At 41.3% G+C, this 23,720-nt stretch overlaps 2 protein-coding genes across 3 annotated transcripts; both read left to right on the forward strand.

The window, feature by feature from the left end:
- The first annotated feature begins 555 nt into the window (after nucleotides 1–555).
- LOC135462059 (uncharacterized) lies at nucleotides 556–19,920 on the forward strand. Of its 2 annotated transcripts, none has more exons than XM_064739409.1 (11): nucleotides 556–740; nucleotides 13,236–13,429; nucleotides 14,408–14,666; nucleotides 15,227–15,392; nucleotides 16,452–16,606; nucleotides 17,166–17,324; nucleotides 17,662–17,786; nucleotides 18,672–18,800; nucleotides 19,010–19,181; nucleotides 19,503–19,612; nucleotides 19,792–19,920. In XM_064739409.1, exons 2-10 carry the CDS (start codon nucleotides 13,238–13,240, stop codon nucleotides 19,553–19,555), a joined length of 1,410 nt encoding a protein of 469 aa, XP_064595479.1. In that variant the 5' UTR covers nucleotides 556–740; nucleotides 13,236–13,237; the 3' UTR covers nucleotides 19,556–19,612; nucleotides 19,792–19,920. The 2 variants fall into 2 exon arrangements, with proteins under 2 accessions (XP_064595479.1, XP_064595480.1); XM_064739410.1 differs by lacking the exon at nucleotides 556–740 and adding an exon at nucleotides 5,515–5,627.
- Nucleotides 19,734–23,016, forward strand: LOC135465469 (tyrosine kinase receptor Cad96Ca-like). Its single transcript, XM_064742712.1, has 4 exons — nucleotides 19,734–19,979; nucleotides 20,399–20,521; nucleotides 22,144–22,178; nucleotides 22,842–23,016. The coding sequence occupies exons 1-4, from the start codon at nucleotides 19,734–19,736 to the stop codon at nucleotides 23,014–23,016; spliced, it is 579 nt and encodes a 192-aa protein (XP_064598782.1).
- The last annotated feature ends 704 nt before the right edge of the window (nucleotides 23,017–23,720 follow it).

Raw genomic sequence — 23,720 nt, forward strand, 5'->3', positions numbered from 1 at the left:
CCGATGCAAATTCCGATGTCCTAACAGTATATAAGACATAGATTACAAGTAGCGCTATAATCATAATAACGCCAGGTATGCGTAATGTTATTTCCACAGTATCTTCTCAAAATGTCCCCCAAATGAAACCAGAATCCACTTTTAAAGAGTTAAATAGGTCTTGGGCTTAATGCACCCATTGTTTCATTTAACAGGTTAACAACTGCGGTGTTAATGAGGAAAGTGGTGAAGTAGGCCTATATAGACAGAGAGGTTTCCTGTGTTCCACACCTCATGTCACGGTTGGGGATCACCTGGAGAGATTAGGCCTATATACAGAAGTGTAACCGTCTCGTGTGGCCATACGCATGCTAAGCACACCAGTAAGGCTGAAGCCTTTTTAGCTGCTCAGAATAATCAGGTAAATCAAACAGAACTGCTACATGTTCTCCGTCAACTGCCTCGTTTGATTGGAGCGCGGACGGGTGAGAGGGCCAGTCCACGTCACGCGCTAGTGAGCAAATCATATTGGGAGGGTACAGTCATTCGGCACATGATCGAAGTAGGACAGGATTTACCTCAGCCAAAACACTGGGTTCAGAATCGCTACCGAAAAGTTTGTTACCTGTGAACTATTGCACAAAACTAGTAGGATGATTGTGCGTGAGAGATGACGGACAGAGAGAGGTGTCCGAGAGGGGACTTATTGTGAGATATTTACCTGCAGATCCTTAGTCCCGGAACACGGGGGAAGTGGACAGGTGAGAAGGCTTTACCTGTATCAAGTATTAATATACAACTACTTATGGTAAACAGTGTACAACGCAAGTTTTGTACAGGCCCAAGCAGTTAAATCGCCATATACGTCTTGGCCTTTCTCCATTGCCAGGTAGTTGATAATTGCCTGCCTTTAAGTTAATGTATGCATATCGTGATGGAAACAAAATCTAAGAAAAACAAGTATACATGTGTTGACCAGATCAACTCAAACAGGTTTCTGTTACAGATGTAGACAGTAATTGCTCGCAAACCTTTTCCTGTACATACATTCTAATGTACGTGTACAATCGACTTAACATTGGGCTGTGGTATTAAATACATGTACGTTTAGAATTCATTAGTATAGCTTTTGTTTTCTTGTCTAGAACAAAGGGCCACTTCTATGTTACTTGTACAGGTGGCAGAGGTTTGCTGTGCTATTTAAGGCACAAACCACATCTGGTATAAACCTGCTATTATCTTACCCGTTTAAAGAGTAAGCCAATTTTTTTGTCAGAAATAAAGAAAAGACATCTCCAGTGAATCATTTCAGAGGTCTTTTTAGACGTCGTACAGATCTTAAAGAGATTGCGCGGTTTCCTCTTAGCAGCAGTATCCAGTGATCTAGATATATATTCGAGTGACCCACTTAAACATGCTGACTGCCAAAGACAAATAATGACAGGAAAATCACATAATCATAAAAGTGTATCCGTGTACTTTAAAAAGAAAAAATACGAATTTTCAGTACGGAAACGGCACACTTGGTTACGTAAGAGTAAAATGCGTAGATTTTATATAACAGATAATATTAATTGTGCATACCTTGTGCTAGATTCTGGTTCTTGTGCAGGAACAACAACACCCCAGGTTTTACCAGGTGTTCTATGCCCTGCTTATTAATACCAGTTTAAACGCTGCATTAATTACACTATTAAAAATACACCATATATCCGTGTGATTTTAGAAAGGTGTACATGTACATTCAGCACGTGTAACATGGTGGCGATTTATTTGTTACCAGTCACGCTCTACATTGTTACAAATCATCTGTGTAATGCATGTTAATGGTCATTAATTTTATTGGTCATGTGTAATTAATGATGTAGACTGCAGGTAAAAGGCGCATGATCGAATTTGTTGTATGCATATCAAGCACTGACTACATTAACATATATCCGTGTCATATTATTTAGAAAGATAGTGGTCAAACGGAGCCATTCCTTCCAGAGATTTCATTATCAGCCTCCATGGTTTAGTTTTAACTGGCCTGATTTGTGTTTTTCTCTTCATAAACGCCACCTAGCTACCACTCGGAGACAAATTTAACAAGGCAAGGTACTCCCCTAGCCGTGGTGTAATGGTCAGATGTTGTGCTGAACCAAAGATCGCCCGCGTGTTGACGTCATACAACTGTGCATAGGGACGTGATGTGCCTGTACGTGCCATACGTGCGCTCATATTTATTTGGTACATCTTATTTGGAAAGCAAGTTCAGAGAAACACCACGGGACATTATCAATCCTAATGGTGGGGAAAACTCATATCAGCTTTGTTTAATTTACGAATGCAAAGAAACAATGCCCTCTGTTGTTGATACTACCTCGCATCATGTGCTTCAATAACTGGTTGTGTAAGTGATGTTTAAGTCGTGCAGAGAGCCACTTAGTCCATCTGCACGTACGTGTTAAGTTGTCAGCTACTCAAGAAGCTGTAACACAGCGGCGTCTTAACAAAGCCAATAGGCAGTAAAAACATCCACATCTACGTCACCAAGCTTTGTCTGCAAATTGACCATTGTTTTCTGCATCCGCTTTAATCTACCTCTCAATAAAATAATTGTTGTCACCAGGCAATGTTAACTATAGACTGAGCTCGCCATGTGAAGTGAAAAAATATAATGCGCTTTCCAATATACGCTTCTTCGTAACAAGTTATGATCGTAGCTTCGCCTAACAGTATGTAGAGAAACCAGGGTTCTTCAGGGAGGAATCCGTCTTTTGTCTGTTTCAGTGATATGTGGTGAATATCGTTTTACAAATGCAATTACTGTAGCCACCATCTTTGGGCAGATCAAGGTGAACATGTGATTTTCGGCTCAGCAGGTGTTTCAGGTCCTGAAGCATATCTGTGTTAAGCTCGATAAACTGTAGCTGCATTGCATCGCATCACATGCCTTTTCTGTCCTTCTCACAAAGTCAGGGGTCCGCTTCCGTGGCCTAATGGTGAGAAGTCGAAGTCGGGAGACACCAGGATCAAACCCGGGTCGGGTCATACCAAAGACTTTCGAAATGGTACTCTCAACACTGAGTGGTTGCAGCAAAGAAACATGGCTGGATGGCCAGGTTTCAGTATAATGAGACAGGCAGGGGTATCATGCCTGGTGTGTTCGGCACGATACTCCAGTGGCGGCAGCACTTCAATGCCAGCATAGAAACAGAAGACACAATATATGTATACACACTTTAATGACTCCTCGTCGTCATATGACTGAAACAACAAGTACAATGTTAAACTCCAAGCACACATAAATACAAAGTCCGGCTTTATTGCTATTGCAACTCTGTTCATTCTACTTTTATGAACTGTCTTAAATCATCTGGAACATTACAAAGTGAGGTGTATTTTTTTCATGCTGAAAAACAAATGAAACGTACGTGAATATGAAGTTCAATTACTGAAGAACCTTTGTGAAATATTGGATTGATGCGATTTATACTTTTTGTTTTCTGTTTTAAGGTGTTTTTGGGTGGAGATTCCCTTCATAATAAAAATATGATTATGTGCACCAAAATAATTTCCACATATTTGGTGTTTAGTTTGGGAGTAGTAAGCTATAACGAAGAGGGGGAGGGGGGGTGATTTGCATCACACAGGGATGTTTTTTATATTTATTCATATATTATCAAGCTATATGTTAGATAAGTTTAAATACATTAAATCTATGCAGATTATGTACAGTATTCTTCCAATGAGAGCTCAACGCTATTTACTTCAGCTAACAGCATGTCGTACAAATACATTGAGGAAGGGGCCAGCCGTTCATCAGTTTAGCTTCATTAATGTCTTTTAAAGACACTGTCTTATATTCACGGTATAATTCGTGAGACAAAACTTGTTTCAAATTCCAACATAATAGGATATTATCCTGTGCATTGAAAGGGACACAGTATGGAAATGGTTAGCAACGAATGTTTTAGCTTGGCCTGTTCCACCGGCTATACCTACAGCATAACAGCTTCAACTGCATTCCGGGGAAGCCCTTGTGTCATTTCGCAGACGATCCCTCACTGTGAGCAGGTTGGCAATCGACCTGGGCGACTGGGAGAAGATTTCTCATCTTATTGCAAGGGGTCCTTTGTACAGCATAGATGATATTCCTAATGAGTTATAACACGAAACATGCATTGTCCGATGTAAATTAAACATTCAGTTCACGTTTAGTGCGTAGCTTTATGCAGTCCGTATATGCGTATTACATTGCGGTTATTAGCATTGTGTGCGCTTGTCAGGCAATACATTATGCAAGTCAATCTTGCAAGAAACGTACGCATTTATATATGTATAAATGTGGATTTTCATGCAAAGACTGTTATTCTCTGTTCATTATTGATGTTTGAGTTATTATTAACACCATGTTGTTTAATACTCCAGTTGATATATTGATGTATGCATGTATTTAATTCTGTATGTATATCTTAATATATACCGGTACGCATTTCAATCATAATAGTGGAAAACTAATCTGATAGACATCTGTCATTGCTGTTCGTCCAAGTTTATCATCGTTTCTTGAATAAATACCATGAGCATATCAATAGGGCTTCCAACACCATCCAACCACCCCATCCTATACCCCTGTTAAATGTGTCTTAGATTGCCACCTACATGTAAGCATGCCTGTTTTGTTTACTAGAGATTGTTGCGTGTTACACGAAACATATAAGGATTGTATAGCACTCCAGGATAAATAAAAAAGGCGTGGCGCAGAAATACAAAAGTTGTTATTGCTGAGCTTAAATTTCATAAAGCTTTATACGGCACACAGGTGTGATGCCCAATGAACACTGATCTCTCAGTGAGTCACATGAAGCCTGTCAACTACAGCCACGTCCGAAGTTTGTCATCAGTCTATCTGTGTATAATGACAAAAGCTCACGACTTTATAGTGCCTTCACGAATTACGTATTACTTTGACAGTGGGTCTAGAGAACAATACCCCAGTGCTATAGGCCGGTAACAACCTGTCGTACATCCTGATGAATTCTAAGTACTACGACGCCAAATATCCCATATATCCCAGTACATCTACGATCATCTTCCGAAATATAATATAATATAATATAATATAATATAATATAATATAATATAAAGCAAATTTTTTATAAAATAAAGTATAAAAAAAACACATCCATCAAAACAGCGTGTGGAGTTTTCACACGTCCGTTGTTGCGTTGATCTCATTTTTTTATGTTGTGGTGTTCTTTTCAAAGACAGGTACCTGCATTTCTATCAACTGTACGCAGCGGCATCGTTTTAAGATGCTCCAAAGATATAATATAGAGTCAGTCAGTCCTTAGAGTTTAACGTCGTACTTAACAATTTTTAGTCCTTGCAGGGCATGTACGTGTAATGTGGCTACTTGTAGCAGGGCGGATTTCTAGTGCTGCTTCACTGAGACGACTTACCGAAGGTAAGTTAGTATCCCCACCGGAGCCATTACACTGATTCGGGTCAGCGAGTCGTACTATCCTCTTAATGCTGAACGCCAAGCGAGGAAACTACAACTTACTCTTTTAAAGTGTGACCCGACCCAGGATTGACCCGGGATCCCCCGCTCCCGAGGCGGACGCTCTATCAACTATACAACTGTACCAACTGTAGGGGCAGTAAGATATAATAGACCTACAATACATGTGTACATGTGTATAACTACTTAAGTAAATGTAGATTTGGAAGTCTAATTGTGCTGAGAGGAAATGTCAAGCCCTGATCATGGCTTTGGGTGTTGTGGAGTCGTTATGCTCTACATGCACGTAATGCAGACTATTGCCATGGAGAAGACAACCCGCTCAGTGGGTTCGCCGAATGTATATGTAACTTAATTAAACACCATTCACCGAACCGGACGATATTTGTGATGTGTTGAGAAACCAATTTGAACTGAAACAGAATAAAAATTAGGGCAAATAGACACAAATGCCGTAAAGAAACGTTTATATGCGTTCTTAAGCCTGAAGTTTGTTTAATGACGATAGTGAACGTGTAGGTCACCATTATGGTCGCCATTTTCCATGACTAACTTAAGTCAACAAAAATTTGAATCTGATGGCTTTGTTTACATGACATATATAGTGTTGACAGAGTACACACAGACAGATTTTTTGTGAAGCCGTTGACGAGATTATGTCTACACTCTTAGCGATCTCGCTTCTCCTTCCCATACCCAATGACACATCATCTTTTTGCTGTGTCATCACGATATACACTGGAACCTAGTTGCACGGTAGCCTGTTTTGGCCATTGTGCCTTCCTACAGCGAAAGAACCAACTACAAGCTTAAAGATGATAGTTAGCTGTCTTACTGTGCAGGATTACGACGAAGTATCCTTTATCAAAGCATTAAGGTTTATACATAATAATAAATCAATGGAACTCAAAGTCAGTAGAACATATGCGAGGCATAATCGGGGAACCCACTGTCTGCCTTCCCGCAGCACACACAAACCATATTGAAGGGCATACATTTTCTCCCGGTTTGTGTCACGTTTTGTTTTCTATGCGAGAATCACTCCCTGAGTTTTCTTTCTTTGTTTGTTCATGTAGTGTGCTGTATCAGTAGTGTACTGGGGTGTTGTATCAATAGTGTATTGGAGTGTGTTGTATCAGGAGTGTATTGGAGTGTGTTGTATCAGGAGTGTATTGGACTGTGTTGTATCAGGAGTCTGTTGGAGCCTGTTGTATCTATAGTGTATTGGAGTGTGTTGTACCAGGAGTGTATTGGAGTGTGTTGGATCAGTAGTACATAGTAGCAGGAGTTTATTGGAACCTGTTGTCTCAGGAGTCTAGTGGTGTGTGTTATCTTAGTATGTTTCACTTGTAGTCTGTTGTATGAGAAATCAGTTGGGGCTATTGTGATATGTATATAATGTGTTAGTAGTCCGTTGGATGTGTTGTATCAGGAGTCTGTTGGGTGGGTTGTATCAGGAGTCTGTTGGATGTGTTGTATCAGAAGTTTGTTTGATGGGTTGTATCAGGAGTTTGTTGGATGGGTTGTATCAGGAGTCTATTGGATGGGTTGTATCAGGAGACAGTTGGGTGGGTTGTATCAGGAGTATATTGGATGGAATGTATCAGGAGTCTGTTGGATGGGTTGTACCAGGAGTCTGTTGGATAGGTTGTATCAGGAGTCTGTTGGATGGGTTGTATCAGGAGTTTGTTGGATGGGTTGTATCAGGAGTTTGTTGGATGGGTTGTATCAGGAGTATGGTGGATGAGTTGTATCAGGTGTCTGTTGGATGGGTTTATCAGGAGTTTGTTGGATGGGTTGTATCAGGAGTCTATTGGATGGGTTGTATGAGGAGACTGTTGGGTGGGTTGTATGAGGAGTCTATTGGATGGAATGTATCAGGAGTCTGTTGGATGGGTTGTACCAGGAGTCTGTTGGATGGGTTGTATGAGGAGTCTGTTGGATGGGTTGTATGAGGAGTCTGTTGGATGGGTTGTATGAGGAGTCTGTTGGATGGGTTGTATCAGGAGTTTGTTGAGTGGGTTGTATCAGGAGTCTGTTGGATGGGTTGTATCAGGAGTTTGTTGGATTGGTTGTATCAGGAGTCTGTTGGATTGGTTGTATCAGGAATCTGTTAGTTGTATGAGGAGTCTGTTGGGCGGGTTGTATGAGGAGTCTGTTGGATGAGTTGTATAAGGAGTCTGTTGGATGAGCTGTATGAGGAGTCTGTTGGATGGGTTGTATGAGGAGTCTGTTGGATGGGTTGTATAAGGAGTTCGTTGGATGGGTTGTATCAGGAGTCTGTTGGATGATTTGTATGAGGAGTCTGTTGGATGGGTTGTATGAGGAGTCTGTTGGATAGGTTGTATCAGGAGTTTGTTGGATGGTTGTATGAGGAGTCTGTTGGATGGGTTGTATCAGGGGTCTGTTGGATGGGTTGTATCAGGAGTCTGTTGGATGGGTTGTATCAGGAGTATGGTGGATGGTTGTATGAGGAGTCTGTTGGATGGGTTGTATGAGGAGTCTGTTGGATGGGTTGTATGAGGAGTCTATTGGATGGGTTGTATAAGGAGTTCGTTGGATGGGTTGTATCAGGGGTCTGTTGGATGGGTTGTATGAGGAGTCTGTTGGATGGGTTGTATGAGGAGTCTGTTGGATGGTTGTATGAGGAGTTTGTTGGATGGGTTGTATCAGGAGTCTGTTGGATGGGTTGTATCAGGAATCTGTTTATGGTATCAGGGGGGTGCGCTGTTAAGATGATAGTAATGTTTAAAGATGGTGAATAGTCTTCATTGTAAATTTTAGAAAACGAAAATAAACGAACAGGAGTTAACCATAATTACGTGATATATGGAAACATGCTCAATACATGGAATATGCAAAGCTTAGATTTATGTACAGCGGGTAACACTGTATGCTTCAATGTACATTCAGCAACAACTGATGTGTGGAGAATGGCTCTCCAGAGTGTAAAATTTGTAGTACAAACACTGTGGACTGTATGATCCGTGGTGTTAATCACCGTGTATACACAGGGGCAGGTTTGATTCAACAGAAAAAAAACCGCCTACTTCCACTGTGATATACATGTATATAGCAGTCCGAAATTTACCTTGCCCGTGAAGTGAATGACTGTGTGTCAGTTTGTTGAGAATATGTAGACTGTCAAGGGCAGCCATTCGGTCTTATCGTGAAAAATAACAGGATGATCTAGCATTAACCAAGTAATTATAAACTCGTAATTATTCAACGCTGCAAAAACTTTGTGTAATCGGGTTACAATGATTCCGTCGGCTCTATTTTCGTAACAACTTACAATGTACATGTACAATAGTTCTTTTGTAATGGCCCAGCCATATAACATACTCTGACAAGCGAACTAAAGGCGATATCTCTGGGGTCTTTGTCCCAACCACACATATATTCAACTCTTCTTCACGCATTCCCTAAATTTAGGGCTAGAAAATTGACTCGCTTTTCGCTTCCAGCTTCACTGTTTCCAGTGGTTGGCTATGTCAGTAGAGTGTAATTACAATTAAAAACCTCATGAGTACCGCAGAACAAAAAATCTCTTCGAGGTAATATTAGGTAAATATCTCAAAGCGGTTATGACTTTGTGACCGTCTCAGTCACCCGTAGAATTAGCAAAACCCGTGACTGTGAGTACACCACCCCCCATCCCAACCACTCCAACATCCCTTTTAAATACACGAGAAACAAACTTCTCCCAAAGTCTTGAATGGACGCTTTTCGAATAAACCTGATGACAACGGCTCTTTTCTGTAACATTGTATGTTTGCCTGTCCGTGAGCTGCCACGCTCGATCTCTCGTTACATTTGTGGACCCGTCAACCGTGTTATCTACAGAAATGTTAGTCCTTCGAGTACAAGCTAATCACGTGCGTATGTACAATGCTAACAATCACACGGGAATCTGCTCAGAGTGAGAGCCGAGATGTCTGCAGGTACCTGTATATTACCTTGAATAAATTAATGAGAAGGTTATCCAGATATTTATGCGTATTATCATAGCCTGTATTCTCTCGGTTTGTATTTGGAACTCTTAAGTTATACGATGGAATAGCATCCATTATAAGTAGGGAATACTATATAAAACGCTATGAATGTCTTACTCAAGATGAAATTCTCAGTTAATAACAGTTAATGAGTCAGACTTCATGTCAGTCCTGTGGGCATACATGTGCAGGTATGTATGCAGTACCTGAAACGGGCATATACACGAATACTTAAGGTGTTTAGCATAACTACAGGGCTGTTTTATTACGGGTGCGGCCTGATCTATGTCAAAGACCTCCGCAGCCTGGTTTACTTCGAAGTCTTCCACTGTCGGGTTTACTTCAAACTAAACACCTTGATATAATATATGTGTGCCGAAACAACTTTACATTTAACATGTAGACTCGAGAAAACAAAAATAAACCCAGAAAAAAATACAATCTAGATTTAGATTTTGAATAGTATTTCGACAGTTTGTAGTGTTAGCGCCGTTTCAATTTGTTTCTACTCTACCCGTATGTAGATACAACAATAAACCGGAGTACATATATATGCATAGTAATATAGTTTCGTGATCAGTCATGTTTATTATTTAGATAAGCCATCCTGAATATATTCCATACGTGCATATGTTGTATAAACGCTTAATCCATATGGGACATGGTTTGTATCAGTCTTTTCACAATGTCAGGAATATACATGTATTTTGTGAGGTTTGTTAAGGATATATTTTTGTCAAGGAAATAATCGTGATGTCTCCAATATCTACATGTCATGTTAGGTATTTTTGTGTTCTAAAACCTACAAAGCCGACTTTTTAAACCATTATATCAGGAAATATTGATGATCTTAAGAAGTCATTAGAAGTTGAATAACAACCCATTGTTAGTTTAACAACTGCGCTCAAAACAGCACCACATTAATTTAGGAAGCTATTCTTCGGCTGATTCTTGATTCTTGACAAAACTTACAGGTTTGACGTTTTACTTTTATTTTCTTATATTATAGACAATTGAGATGATCTGTAAGTCACGTATAAAATACAAAGTACAAAGTGTAGAATACAATTTTGCGATCAAACTTACAAGTAGGTCGGATTTCCTGTGTAATGCTAATTATTGTACCTATTGCTCTGTGCCTTTAGCGTGATGATAATTGTTGACTTATTATTTAGTAGACCCTACTATTAATTATGGTACCTACTGCCCTGCCTTTAACGTGCCGATAATTGTTGACTTGTTATTTAGCACACTCGACTATCAACTACATGCATCATTACCTACTGCGATTTACTTACAAGATCTGCGATCAGTGTCTACTTATGCTCTTCTTTTTAATACACCTACATATCTGAATGAATATGTTTTCTTCTGAGTAATACACGTGTCATCAGTTCTCTTTGATTTATACACTCATGGCGCATGGTTTCTAACGTTTGTTTCTTTATACTGTTTCCGAGATGGTCACATTTTAAGTCTTGCTTAAAATACACGTACATCTGAGATCTGTGACTTTCTATTATTCTTAATTAATACACATGGGATTAGTGTCGTTCTGCGTTTAATTTAAGGCAGACATTATTACTGTGTTAAAGTTGATGGTTCATACATTCTATATTGTTTACCCGAGATCCTCTAATTTATTTGACAAATTCTTAGCTACATACTTACTGTGTACTGGTTTTAGCATACAATTTACTTTATTTATTTATTTAATTGGTGTTTACGCCGTACACAAGAATATTTCACTTATACGACGGCGGCAAGCATTATGGTGGAAGGAAACGGGGAAACCCACGACCATCCGCAGGCTGCTGACAGCCCTTCCAACTTACAGCATGAGCTGGACTTGAACCTCACAGCGACCGCAGGCCTGGGTCATTACGCTGCGCTATCGCGCTAATCAACTGAACCACGGAGGCCCCAGACCTACAGCATACACCCTCAGGTTTCTTTCATCCATGAACCTATGGACCGAGGTCATATCAGTGAAAAATTCTTCATTACGGCATTAAACACTAATTAGTCAATTAATCGTACCAGTATGAAACTTTGTGTCACAACTATGTACCCCCAATAAAGTGAGACATGTGTCACAGTTGCCACAGGTATACCCCCCTATCCAGGTGAAAGACGCAACACAGTTGTCACGGTCGTGGAATTCCATGTCAGACACGTGACACAGAAGTCACGGCTATGTACCCATCTAAGTGAGACACTTGTCACAGCTGCCATGGCTGTCTATCCCCATGTACATGTAGCTCAGTGAGACACGTGTAGGGTGAGTCAGTGTGTCCTTATCCGGTACACCCATGCGTCCTGTCCGAAGGCCAGATCAAGGTTAACGGCCATGGGAAAACATTAGATTGTCAATGTAGGACAGACAAACAAGTTATTCTGGTTTAGATTATGCTGGTTCCTACGTACGTCCGAGCTGCATGAAAGGTGCTTTTGTCGGGGTACACGCAGACGCCAGTTTAAGCCCTCGGCGGTTTTTATCAGTGTCTATTTCTTGTCACTAGTTCCTGTCATTTCCTACATTCCTTAGCCTACATGTTACATGAATCAACCTGCTCCTCACTACACATCAACGCTCAGTCCAAGGCCTTTTTTGATCCCGATCCCTAAACATAATTACAAATATATTATATAGACTATGTTATAGGTAAGTTAGTGCTTAATTATAGTCATTGCTGAATATAGAGATTGAATATTCTTCAGTATACGATAACGAGATGTAATTAGCATGCTGTGCGCCTCACTTGACATACCGATCTATGATAGGTCCTTATTCGTGACCCTTGTGATATAAGCCAATCATCACGAAGTAGTGTGTTTTTTGTTGTCCAGAAGTTAATGTAAATCAGAACGTAGGCCTCTTCCCCCAAACACCGAGTTAATATACTCGTGACGCATTTTAACGGGGAGGATCTCGCTGGCTCTCTGCCAACCGGCACTTCACCAATGAGGCCACCTGTTCAAATCCGGGCCTCGCTGGTTCGGCTACCGAAATAAGTGAAAACGCTTAACCATCGGATAAGGGCCATGGTTTGCTTTGGGTTCTCTCCTCTTTTCTTATTGCCATAGTGTAAATGAAATATTGCAGAAAATGTCACTAACCTCAATCGAATAAATAAATTTTATTTAATTTTACCATTTATTTTAAAATGAAACAAAATTGACTCATTGTCGTGGTATGAGTGGAAAACTTTGATGATGTAAAAGTAGCAAAGCATTACTATGTTAAACAACACAACGTTAAGTCCATGTTCATAAAAGACATGTAAATAAATACATTTATTAGCCAACAAATAAACAAACGAATAATTTGATTTTATTGTGTATATCAGTATTGTATAGGATATTATATGGTATTGAAGATATGTTATCTCTTCAACAAATACATATGTGTAGCGTTCAGAGCCAGTGTTGTGTTGTCACGTGAGGATTCATGCTCTTACCCAGGTACTGTGGCTTTAAGGCAGCAAGTGTTGTGTTGTCGCCTGAGGATTTGTGTCCATATCCAGGCACTGTGGCTGTAAGCCAGACAGTGTTGTGTTGTCACATGAGGATTCGTGTCCATATCCAGGCACTGTGTCTTTAAGTCACGAAGTTTATTACGTGCTTGGCCAAGTCTGGTCATTGTCTCAGTAAACTGTATTTATATGTACATGACATAAGTAAAAAGCTTTAAACAATTATAAAGGAGCAAAACACCCATGAAAATAAGTAAACACATTTCGTTTTCTCAGTCATGTTGATTGGTCCTGCAGCCATGCTGTTCACGGTTCTGATGATCAGCGCAGTTCACACGGCCTTAGCTCTCTTGCCCGGAACCCGGCCCGTCATTCGAATTACCCAGCCCACGGAGAGAAGCATCATGGTCAGGGCGAACGACGACGCCGACTTACACTGTCAGCTGGTCAATTTCCCGCCAGGATCCACGGTAAGTCCCCACAGCTATGCAGCTACACTGCCAGCTGGTCAATTTCCCGACAGGACTCATGGTAAGTCCCCACAGCTATGCAGCTACACTGCCAGCTCGTCAATTTCCCGATAGGACTCACGGTCAGTCCCCACAGTTATGCAGCTACACTGCCAGCTAGTCAATTTCCCGACAGGACTCACGGTAAGTCCCCACAGCTATGCAGCTACACTGCCAGCTGGTCAATTTCCCGACAGGACTCACGGTAAGTCCCCACAGCTATGCAGCTACATTGCCAGCTGGTCAATTTCCCGACAGGATCCACGGTAAGTCCAACAGCTATGCAGCTACACAGCCAGCTGGTCAATTTACCGCCAGGACTCACGGTAAGTATCAACAGCTATGCAGCTGCAAGGTCAGCTGATCGTTTTCCCGTCAGGCATGTCCGCGCAGCTATGCAGTTACATTGCCTTGTGGTCAATTTCCCAGCATAACCCACTGCAAGTATGTGCGTACAGCTATGCAGCTACCCTGACAGCTGGTGCCGTAATTATACATATAGCTGCAAAGTCAGTTTGTTAGTTTCCCACCAGTATCCACGTTAAATGCACAGAGCAATGCAGCCAGCGGTATATTGTCCCTCAAAACTCCTTGGTGTAGCCTAAGTACATTCGAATATATAGCCGGCCTCGGTCCAGAACTTCGGGTCACCTCTCGGCATGCTTCACCAAGAATGAGCCGATGGTATTCATGTTCCTTTAGTCCAAAATATTTTAACGGTATATATTTGCTTGTGATTTTTTTTGGAAACGATGTTTCTTTGGACATGGCTGTCGTAATTGTTGATTTGGAACGTTGCCGCTTGGTTGACGAACCAGCCAGATTAATACTGTTTTCATTAAAGCGTGTGATATAGTTGATCAAACTTGCCTCTACATGCTTAACATTTTCCCGTTAGGTTACCTTTGCTATTCATTTTATCTATACTTCTTGTCGCAGATAAAATGGTATTTCTCCCCATCGAACTCGTCCCGGGACAAACATGAGATCGCCACGAGCACTGTCTCCCACAACGAACAGAAATACGACATCGAGGCGATCGACACGACACCGTCCACGTGGATACTACAAGTGCGCCTGATGCAACCCGAAGACAGCGGCTTCTACCAGTGTGCTGCCAAGTTCAACCTGACAGCTTCGGCCCTGAGGCACATCAACCAAGCGGCGTTCACTGACACTGTTGAACTGCTAGTCACAGGTATAATGTGTGTGTTTCTCATTTCTGTTGCTTTCGATTTACTCTTAGCTTAAAGCAAAATAGTCTGTAGCAATTTCAGATGCGCTGCTGAAATCTGTCTATATATAGCTTCACTTAATTTTTAATAATAGAATTAAATGCATTTTAATAGTAGAGTTCTTTGGTGGCTTTCATGAACCATATTTATAATGTCGGTGACATCATATATGCACCGTAAGTACAAAGAGGCATTTAAAGCTATAACTACAGTTCACTAATCACACTTTACAGAGCAAATAGTCAAAGGCATTTAATTCTCTATAAGAAAAGTTTGAAACGCAGCGTGAATATTGCAGCTTTCTGTTGAATTATTGCAGACTATATGCAGAGCTAGTGTTCAGCGTTGTGTTTTGACACCGGCATTATGTCACCATTCCTCAAAGCGTTGTAGTTGTGTGATGGTTATCAGGATCAGAATGGATGGCACCATGGCATGCAGAATACGTTGAAATCCTCGTTAAATGCAAGAAAGCTGGAAATTTTACATTTAGAATTGTCACACTTTAACACGGTTATTTCAGAACCAGTTAAGGTGGTAGCTCAGCAGTACACCGTGCTAACTTACCTGGGGGAGACGGCCAACATTTCGTGGACGATCACTGGCCGACCTCTGCCCAAATTGGCGGACATTCACATTACCCGAGTTCGTGGTTTGGTGGACAAACAGACACTCCTCTATGATGACAGGTCAGGCAAATATATCATCAACGAGGATCCTTCTTAAGACAGCTACAGCTTATATCTATTTGTTTATTACACTGGATAGCGAATATACAGCTTTCTAAAGGTTCTTTGCACTTATTTATTTATTTGATTCTTTTCAAGAATGTTTCTCACTTAAATGGCTTCATTAGGATAAGAGGAAACCGGGCAGGACCCAGTGGAAACCCACGACTATTCGCAGGTTGATGGCAGACATTGTAGCTTGTATAATTACATGTACTTTGACAACATAGGACTTCACTGTGGGTTTTTTCTTTGTACTTCCTTAATGCTCTGAAATTCCTTTAACTTGTAACAATATTAGAATTTTCATCCAAAAATTGTGACGTGCTATCCAAGTATCCAGAGCCCCGTCCAGACTATGCAACATCACTCAACTTTTGTTGGAACGTGTTGAGTAGTCTGGACGGGTTCCTCAACTTCCTTCAACAACACTCAATACTATCCAACACGGTTGAATCGGAAATGTGCATGTGTATTTTTTGTCCACAAGTTGAGTGAAGTTGAGTGAACGTAGCCAATCAGCGGGCGTGTAGAAATAACGTGACCGTCTTAATACACGTGACCTGGGCAAAATGGCCACACCAAAGGTCGAAAGAGTGAAACTGATCTCACAGTGAGACAGTTTCGTTGATACAGGAGTACGAAAAATATAGTTGCCCGTACAACACTCTCTCCAAAGAGAGGGACAAAAGAAAACCTTTGTGTCTCGTGCACTTGAGAGAAAGATGGACATTTTCCGCCAAATTATAGAAAGTTTGGTGAAAAAACACAGCTCAGAACATGTTGAACTATCTGATTTGTAGTGTGGACGGACACTCAACTTACCTCAGCAGCATGCAACTTACTGTTGAGTCAACAAAAGTTGAACAATGTTGGATAATCTGGACGGGGCTTAAGGCTCAGGTTAGCCTGATTTTTAGCTGCAAGAAGTTTGTGGAAAGTTAAAAAAATAATGAACACAAATGAAAAAAACGTCATGTTTGCTTTTTTGTTTGCAAGACATTTTTCCCCCTTTTCCAGACATTTGGTCACGTGGAACGTCACTGACTCCCGTACCATCCACGTGCGGCTGACGATCCTGCAGATGACGGTGCTTGACGCCGGCACATACATGCTGTTTGCCGGGAGAGGGCCACTGGGATCATCAGCCGCTCACGCCAGCGTGTCACTAGAGAGTGAGTGTCCACATGCGCATGTGCAGAACCACTATACACACCGCAACTATGACAGGTGTTAACAATGTGGATGAACATTTTTGCAGAAAGTAGAAAATCAGGCACACTCATACTTTGTTTCACGGCATCTAATTTTTTTACATTCTAATAAAATACCTTTTGTGACGGATGATCTCTATTTTTCTTTGATACTTTTTTTTATCAATTAGCCAATCACGGTCAGTAACATTTTAATTCAAATGTGGAAACATGCAATTTTTTTTTTTAGATTCAGTTTTCCAGCTAGTATCTCATTTAATTGAGAACTGATAGGCTTACACGGGAGTTTAAGACCAAACACAACTCAACGCGACGGTTACATAGGGCCATAAGAGCTCATCTATGAGAAATAACCATACCACTCCGCTGAAATCGCCGCTAGTAATCCTGCATAAACGATCGCCTACGGCCCAAAGACCCTGTCCGGTTGAGTTAAGCTGGATTTTATGCCAAATTTTACACGTGCTGGTAAAGCCATCTGTGTTGACGTTAATGTTTTTCTCGTTCGCACGAACACCAGGTCTGGAGCAACCCGGGCAGACATACTCACCAGAAATAACAAGTGGAACCACAAGCCTGCTGTCGCCCAGCACCAACGGAACTTCTAGGTCCAGGCCAAGAACCACATCAAGGAGACCCAGCAGCGACACCCCAACAGAAAGCTCGAGCGAACCCGAAGGTCTGGTTCAAAGTCTTACACGTAGCTATATTCTTTAGTATGACGTAAAAAATTTTTACATATAGCACAGATTTATTCTATTTGGAAACCCATTATTTATTCATATGACTTACTGAATCTTTTACGCTGGTTTGGCATTAGATAAACATGTTCAAGCGATAGCGGTATGGTATGTATAGCGGTAGTCTGTTAATAAGAACTATACATGTTCTTGCTCCGCTCAGGGAGAAAACCTTTCCCCCGGGAATTGCGCTTTTTCTGAACACGATTACTCAAAATAAGAACAAATAAATATCTTTTTCCCAGTGTGCATTAAGGCATGTGTTTGTCTTTCCAGAAACAGATCCTAGCCTTATGACTGAACAGCAGATGATCTACGTCATCGCAGGGATCTTGGCAGGATTGACCGCGCTGGCCATATTCATAGGCTTGATGTGTCTCTGGCACAGGAGATCACAAAAAGTATGACATCTTGTAGACTTTCAGCTTAAAGTATCTTGAAAATACATTGCATCTTAATATAAACTTATTTATTTATTTATTTGATTGGTGTTTTACGCCGTGCTCAAGAATATTTCATTTATACGGCGGCGGTCAGCATTTTGGTGGGAGTAAACTGGGCGGAGCCCGGAGGAAACCCACGACCATCCGCAGGTTGCTGTCAAACCTTCTCACTTACGGCCAGAGCCTTGGCACAGATATGAATTTGTCTACTCGCAAATTTAAACGAAATGAAAACGAGGTACGGTCATTCAATACAAGACCATTGCAAAATCGTGTAAATCGCACTGGACAACGCGACCAACGGACAAGGTCGACGCGACCTGGCTGCCGTGTGAACACAATGTAAATGATGCGGTATTTCAAACATCAAACAACGCGACCAACGGACAAGATCGACGCGACCTGGCTGCCGTGTGAACGCAACGTAAATGATGCGGTATTTCAAACATCAAACAACGCGACCAACGGACAAGGTCGACGCGACCTGGCTGCCGTGTGAACGCAACGTAAATGATGCGGTATTTCAAACATCAAACAACGCGACCAACGGACAAGGTCGACGCGACGTGGCTGCCGTGTGAACCCAACTTAAATGATGCGGTATTTCAAACATCAAACAACGCGACCAACGGACAAGGTCGACGCGACGTGGCTGCCGTGTGAACGCAACTTAAATGATGCGGTATTTCAAACATCAAACAAGAACAAGAAACAGTTAAACTATCCAAACAAAACAACAATGACTTTCAGTATCCCAGCCTCCACTCCAGTCATTACCGTTATCGCTTTTTCCTGACTGAACACATTTTAACATTGTTCTATGTGTGTGTGGATTGATTGCAGAAGCACGAAGAGGCGACATACATGCGACACATACACAACTCTTCCCGTCGCCCTGTAGGACCACTCGGGCACATCAACAAGGGTTACGAAGACATGCATAGTTACTCTAACTACAGTGTGCCATTTGAGGTGAGGCTTGGAATCACACTGGGGCTTCACAAATCTTTGTCGCTTGTATATATGAGACCGATATTAACGAACGTTAGACCTATAGAGGTAACCTGAGCAGCTTGTTAGAATGGACAGGTGTACAAATGTAAATCAGTCCTTAATTCTAATTGAACACGTTAGCGTGAAATAAAGGTGCAATATCATGAAGGTTTAATTTTCACTTTCAGGGTAACTACAGCTATGCCACCCTGGAGGCAGACAAATATCACTTCCCCAGGAGCAGACTGAGGTTTATTGACGAACTGGGGTCGGGCAAATTCGGACAGATACTTATGGCGGAAGCTTTAAATATTCTTGGGAATTCAAAATGGACGACAGTGGCTGTCAAAATGGCAAAAGGCAAAGCCTTGTGGTTTATTTTGATACCGGCAATCGGAATAGAAAGCCTAAATTTAATAAAAGTGTAAATAATGGAGTTTTTGTGAAAATACCATATCTTCAACCAAGTACCAATTAACACAAACTGACACTGCCTTGACCGACTTCAATGATTTTGATTTGATGTTTGATTTTGATTGAGTTTAACTGTCAAATTCAGGATCGACTTTGTTTTGAATAACATGAATCTATCCTAGTTATGGTTTCAAATAAGGAGCAAGACACATCTTAATTTTTAATTTTTTAAATTTAAAAAAAATTTAATACACATTTTAATTTTAGATTCGGCCACGGATTTTGAAAAGAAGATGTCCGTAATGAGTTGGACATCATGATGGCGATACCTAGACATGCTAACGTCGTTACATTACTGGGAAGCTGTGCCAAAGAAGGTATGTCGCTGACAATCTGCGTATCTACGACAGGATTTTAATGCCAGCTTGGCGGTATAACACATGACATGTTCAAGTAGATCAGTTCACGGTCATAGTGTTGTGTGGTATTGAATGTATGATGTATGATGACCCCAGTGATCACTTAACCCCATTTAACAGCACTCTTCCCTCCCCAGACCCTATCCTGATCATCATGGAGTACCTCCCACATGGTAACCTTCAGGCCTACCTCCGTAAGAGCCGACCCAGCCATCCTGGCAGTATGAAGTACAGAACCTTATCCTCCAGATCTCTGAATGCTAAAGACCTGACACAGATGGCTTGGCAAGTTGCGAGAGGAATGATGCATCTGGCATCCCATAACGTGAGCTCTACATAGCCAGTCTACAAAAGTAATGATCGTTTGATGTTAAGAAGATTTCTAAGTAAAACAGTCTGCCGGCAACTTTGGGATTGCATGACAAAGGTTGATTATATATTGTATATTGCTCCTTAAGAGCAATCTGTGAAAATGTCAGGGATTGCATGAACGGTAGACCTAAGCAAAACTTCTCCTGTTACACACACATTACCCAGTTGTAGTGTTATTCTGACGCTACCTTAAAGATGAATGAGTCGTGACTCACAGTCAAATAACCCAGTACTATGTCTATAATTTAATGTAACAAAGCTGTTACTTTCAAGTTTGACATCGTTTTGACACCTCTAGCGGATTCTGAACTTATGTTCGACCTTTGCGTGATCCACAATTTAGCTTGTATGCAGTAGATCTTTTCCTTGCAGATAATTCACCGAGATCTGGCCGCCAGGAACGTGCTCATCGGAGAAAATCGAGTATGTAAAATTGCAGATTTTGGTTTGGCCAGAAACGTGAAAGAGGACAATGTTTACGAGAGAACATCCACGGTAAGAGAGTACAGCTGTAAACGTTCAGCTAGACTGAATGTACATCCAGCAATTCAGTTAGAGTGAATGAATTTTAACTGTTCATTTATAGTGATTGCAGCCAGAATGAATGCAGTTTTCAGCGTTAAGCTAGAGTGAATGCAATTTTCAGCGTTAAGCTAGAGTAAATGTAGTTTTCAGTGTTAAGCTAGAGTGAATGCAGTTTTCAGCGTTGAGCTAGAGTGAATGCAGTTTTCAGTGATCGAATGCGGCTCTGAATGTTTAACTGAAGCGAATGCTTTTTCTCAGCGTTCAGCCATGCGGAGTGTAAATATGCGATCAGCTGAACTGAACGGTGTTCTAAGAGTTCAGCTAGAGTGCACTTTGTGATGGATGTCATTCAGGCTGCGAGGGAATGACCCAAAGACATAGTGTCCCTTAAAACAGAACAAGTTGCACCCATATTTGCGCTTACAAACATGTTACTGTAACATTTTCACTCAAATGTGTAAGCATGAAATGTTCTTGCGGTTTTCCGGCTTCTCCTGTCCTTTGTATAGGATTTCAGATTTCCAGCTGTGACATAACGGTACGCTACTACAATGACTAATTCACGTGACTACCACAGAACAAGCGGCGCAGTCCACCCGCTGTATCTATTTTAATATCTTCCTCAGGGTCCGTTACCTATCCGATGGATGGCTCCAGAGACCTTCCACCAAGCATCTTACACCAGTAAAAGTGACGTCTGGTCGTACGGCATTCTGCTATGGGAAATTGTCACGTTAGGTATTGTAATTGTAACACCATTGAACATATACACAGATGGCTTTCAGCTGTTTTTCATGTTAGCTGTTTTAGCCTATTTGGCCCGATTCCACTCACCCTCCGATGTCCAATAAGTCACGAGTGCCTTGTTCAGGTCCAGCATTAAGTGCTTTGTAAAGAAACTTCTGTCAAAGACTACATACGTCTAGTTGCTTAAGCAAATCATTTTCTGCAAAAAAAAAAAAAAATGTAAAGAAGATTTGGGAAACTAGGCTCAGATTACATATGCTGAACATTTCTTCATTTTGATATACCTCACAAATCTGAAGTCTTACAGAAAATCGCCATAATCTGTAACCTGGCGTAACCTGTAATCCTGTTGCTGTATTTATTTGTAACCTGTTATCTTGGTGTATGAAGCTGTAACTTGTCATCTTGCTGTATGAAGCTGTGACCTGTCATCTTGGTGTATGAAGTTGTAACCTGTCATCTTGCTGTATGAAGCTGTAAACCTTCATCTTTCTGTATTTAGCTGTAACCTGTCATCTTGCTGTAGGAAGCTGTAATCTGTCATCTTGCTGTATGAAATTCTAACCTATCATCTTGCTGTATGAAGCTGTAACCTGCCATGCTGCTGTATGAAGCTGTAACCCTTCATATTGCCGTATGAAGTTGTAACCCTTCGTCTTGCTTTATGAAGCAGTGACCTGTCATCTTGCTGTATGAAGCTGTAACCTGTCATCTTGCTGTATGAAACTGTAACTTGTCATCTTGCTGTCTGAAGCTGTAACTTGTCATCATGCTGTATGAAGCTGTAACTTGTCATCTTGTTGTATGAAGCTGTAATCTGTTATCTTGCTCTCTGATCTCCCCAGGTGCGAGCCCATACCCAGGCCAAACCGGAGAGCAGGTGATGAACTCAGTGTTACAGGGAAAGATCATGACAAGGCCTCCTCACTGCACCGACGATTTGTAAGCATACATTAGTGATGTGAATCTCTCACCGACACGCATACATGCACGTTCATCGAAATTTATTCACAGGATTATCTCCCCTTTACTATGCAGTAATAGTGTACAAAAAGAGCAGGGCCCACTTGCATGTAGCCCACTTAACGTTAGGGACCATGGCGACGTAATGCCTACATTGCTGACTGCCATCGTAGTTACATGGTTGTAACTTTAAAAAGGCTTTGTACAAGCGGGCCCTGTAGTTTGCTGTAGTGTACATTGCTGACCGCCATCGTAGTTACATGGTTGTAACTTTAAAAAGGCTTTGTACAAGCGGGCCCTGTAGTCTGCTGCAGTGTACGCATACATTTCGTCCACGTATTGACAGAATTCGTTCCCTTTGCAGAAGACATCGTTGTAAGATTTCTTGAGGATTATGAAATCACCTGCATTGGTCATCAATATAGAGATGTTCATGGTCAACTTCTCCCCCAACATGGATACTTCAATACTCACCACTCTCAATGTTACTTGTGACATGAAGACAATAGCTCTATTGGTACGGAATGTCACCATACTCTTAAACAAAATGGATAACATATCACTGGCCTACTCTTTCCAGGTATCGCATAATGAGGATGTGTTGGTCTATCAAGCCGATGGGAAGACCGTCGTTTGCCGACATTGTACACATCATGGAGAAGTTGCTGGAGTCGAACGAGGATTATATTGAGCTGAAAGATTACAACGAATCCGAGTATATCTCCATACCCCCTTCTAGTAACGAGCTGTGCTGAACACGCCGATTTCACTTCCGAGTATCTGGACGTCATCACTAACTGAACTCTCCCCATTTGGCGGTGCATTCGTTGATGACGCTGAGCTTTGCATGCTGGGATTCCAAATCAAACACGGAACAATGTCTCTGACTGAATCGTCTCATTCCCGGGTATAGTGTCGACCGCCACGTAGTATACATCGTAGTTTCCACGCAGCTTTTGTGTGTCTTACGAAGACTTGTTGATGTGACAATTGGACTGAGAGGCACTTAAAATCCTGCTGGAATTAGATATACCACCATTCAGTTGTATATCTTTTCTTGGTTCAGTTTTTGTTTGACTGTTTGGGAGATATTGCACAGATTTACCTGTAGTCGGCTGATATCGTTCTGCAAAGATTATCCAAAGATTCGGCAGGCATTGAGGTCATGCCTGGATCTGATTGACATTGATGCTTTAGGGATATCTAAAGAGTCGAGTGACATTCATCCGGGAGAAATACTTAATACGCCTTTGTCATTCATCCTTACAAGATGTGCTTTAAATCGGCTGGCAGTGGTCCTTTAACAGTATCTACAAGCCAACTAGCATTAATCTGCTAAGACTCGACTGGCATACTTGATACTTTAGGTATGGTATATCCATGCAAAGACTCGTTTTGTAATGATCCTCCACATGGCATTATGTGGACTCTAGCTGACTTTAGAAGCGTGAATATACTG

This window comes from Liolophura sinensis, chromosome 1, assembly GCF_032854445.1.
Source record: "Liolophura sinensis isolate JHLJ2023 chromosome 1, CUHK_Ljap_v2, whole genome shotgun sequence".
NCBI classification, from domain to species: domain Eukaryota; kingdom Metazoa; phylum Mollusca; class Polyplacophora; order Chitonida; family Chitonidae; genus Liolophura; species Liolophura sinensis.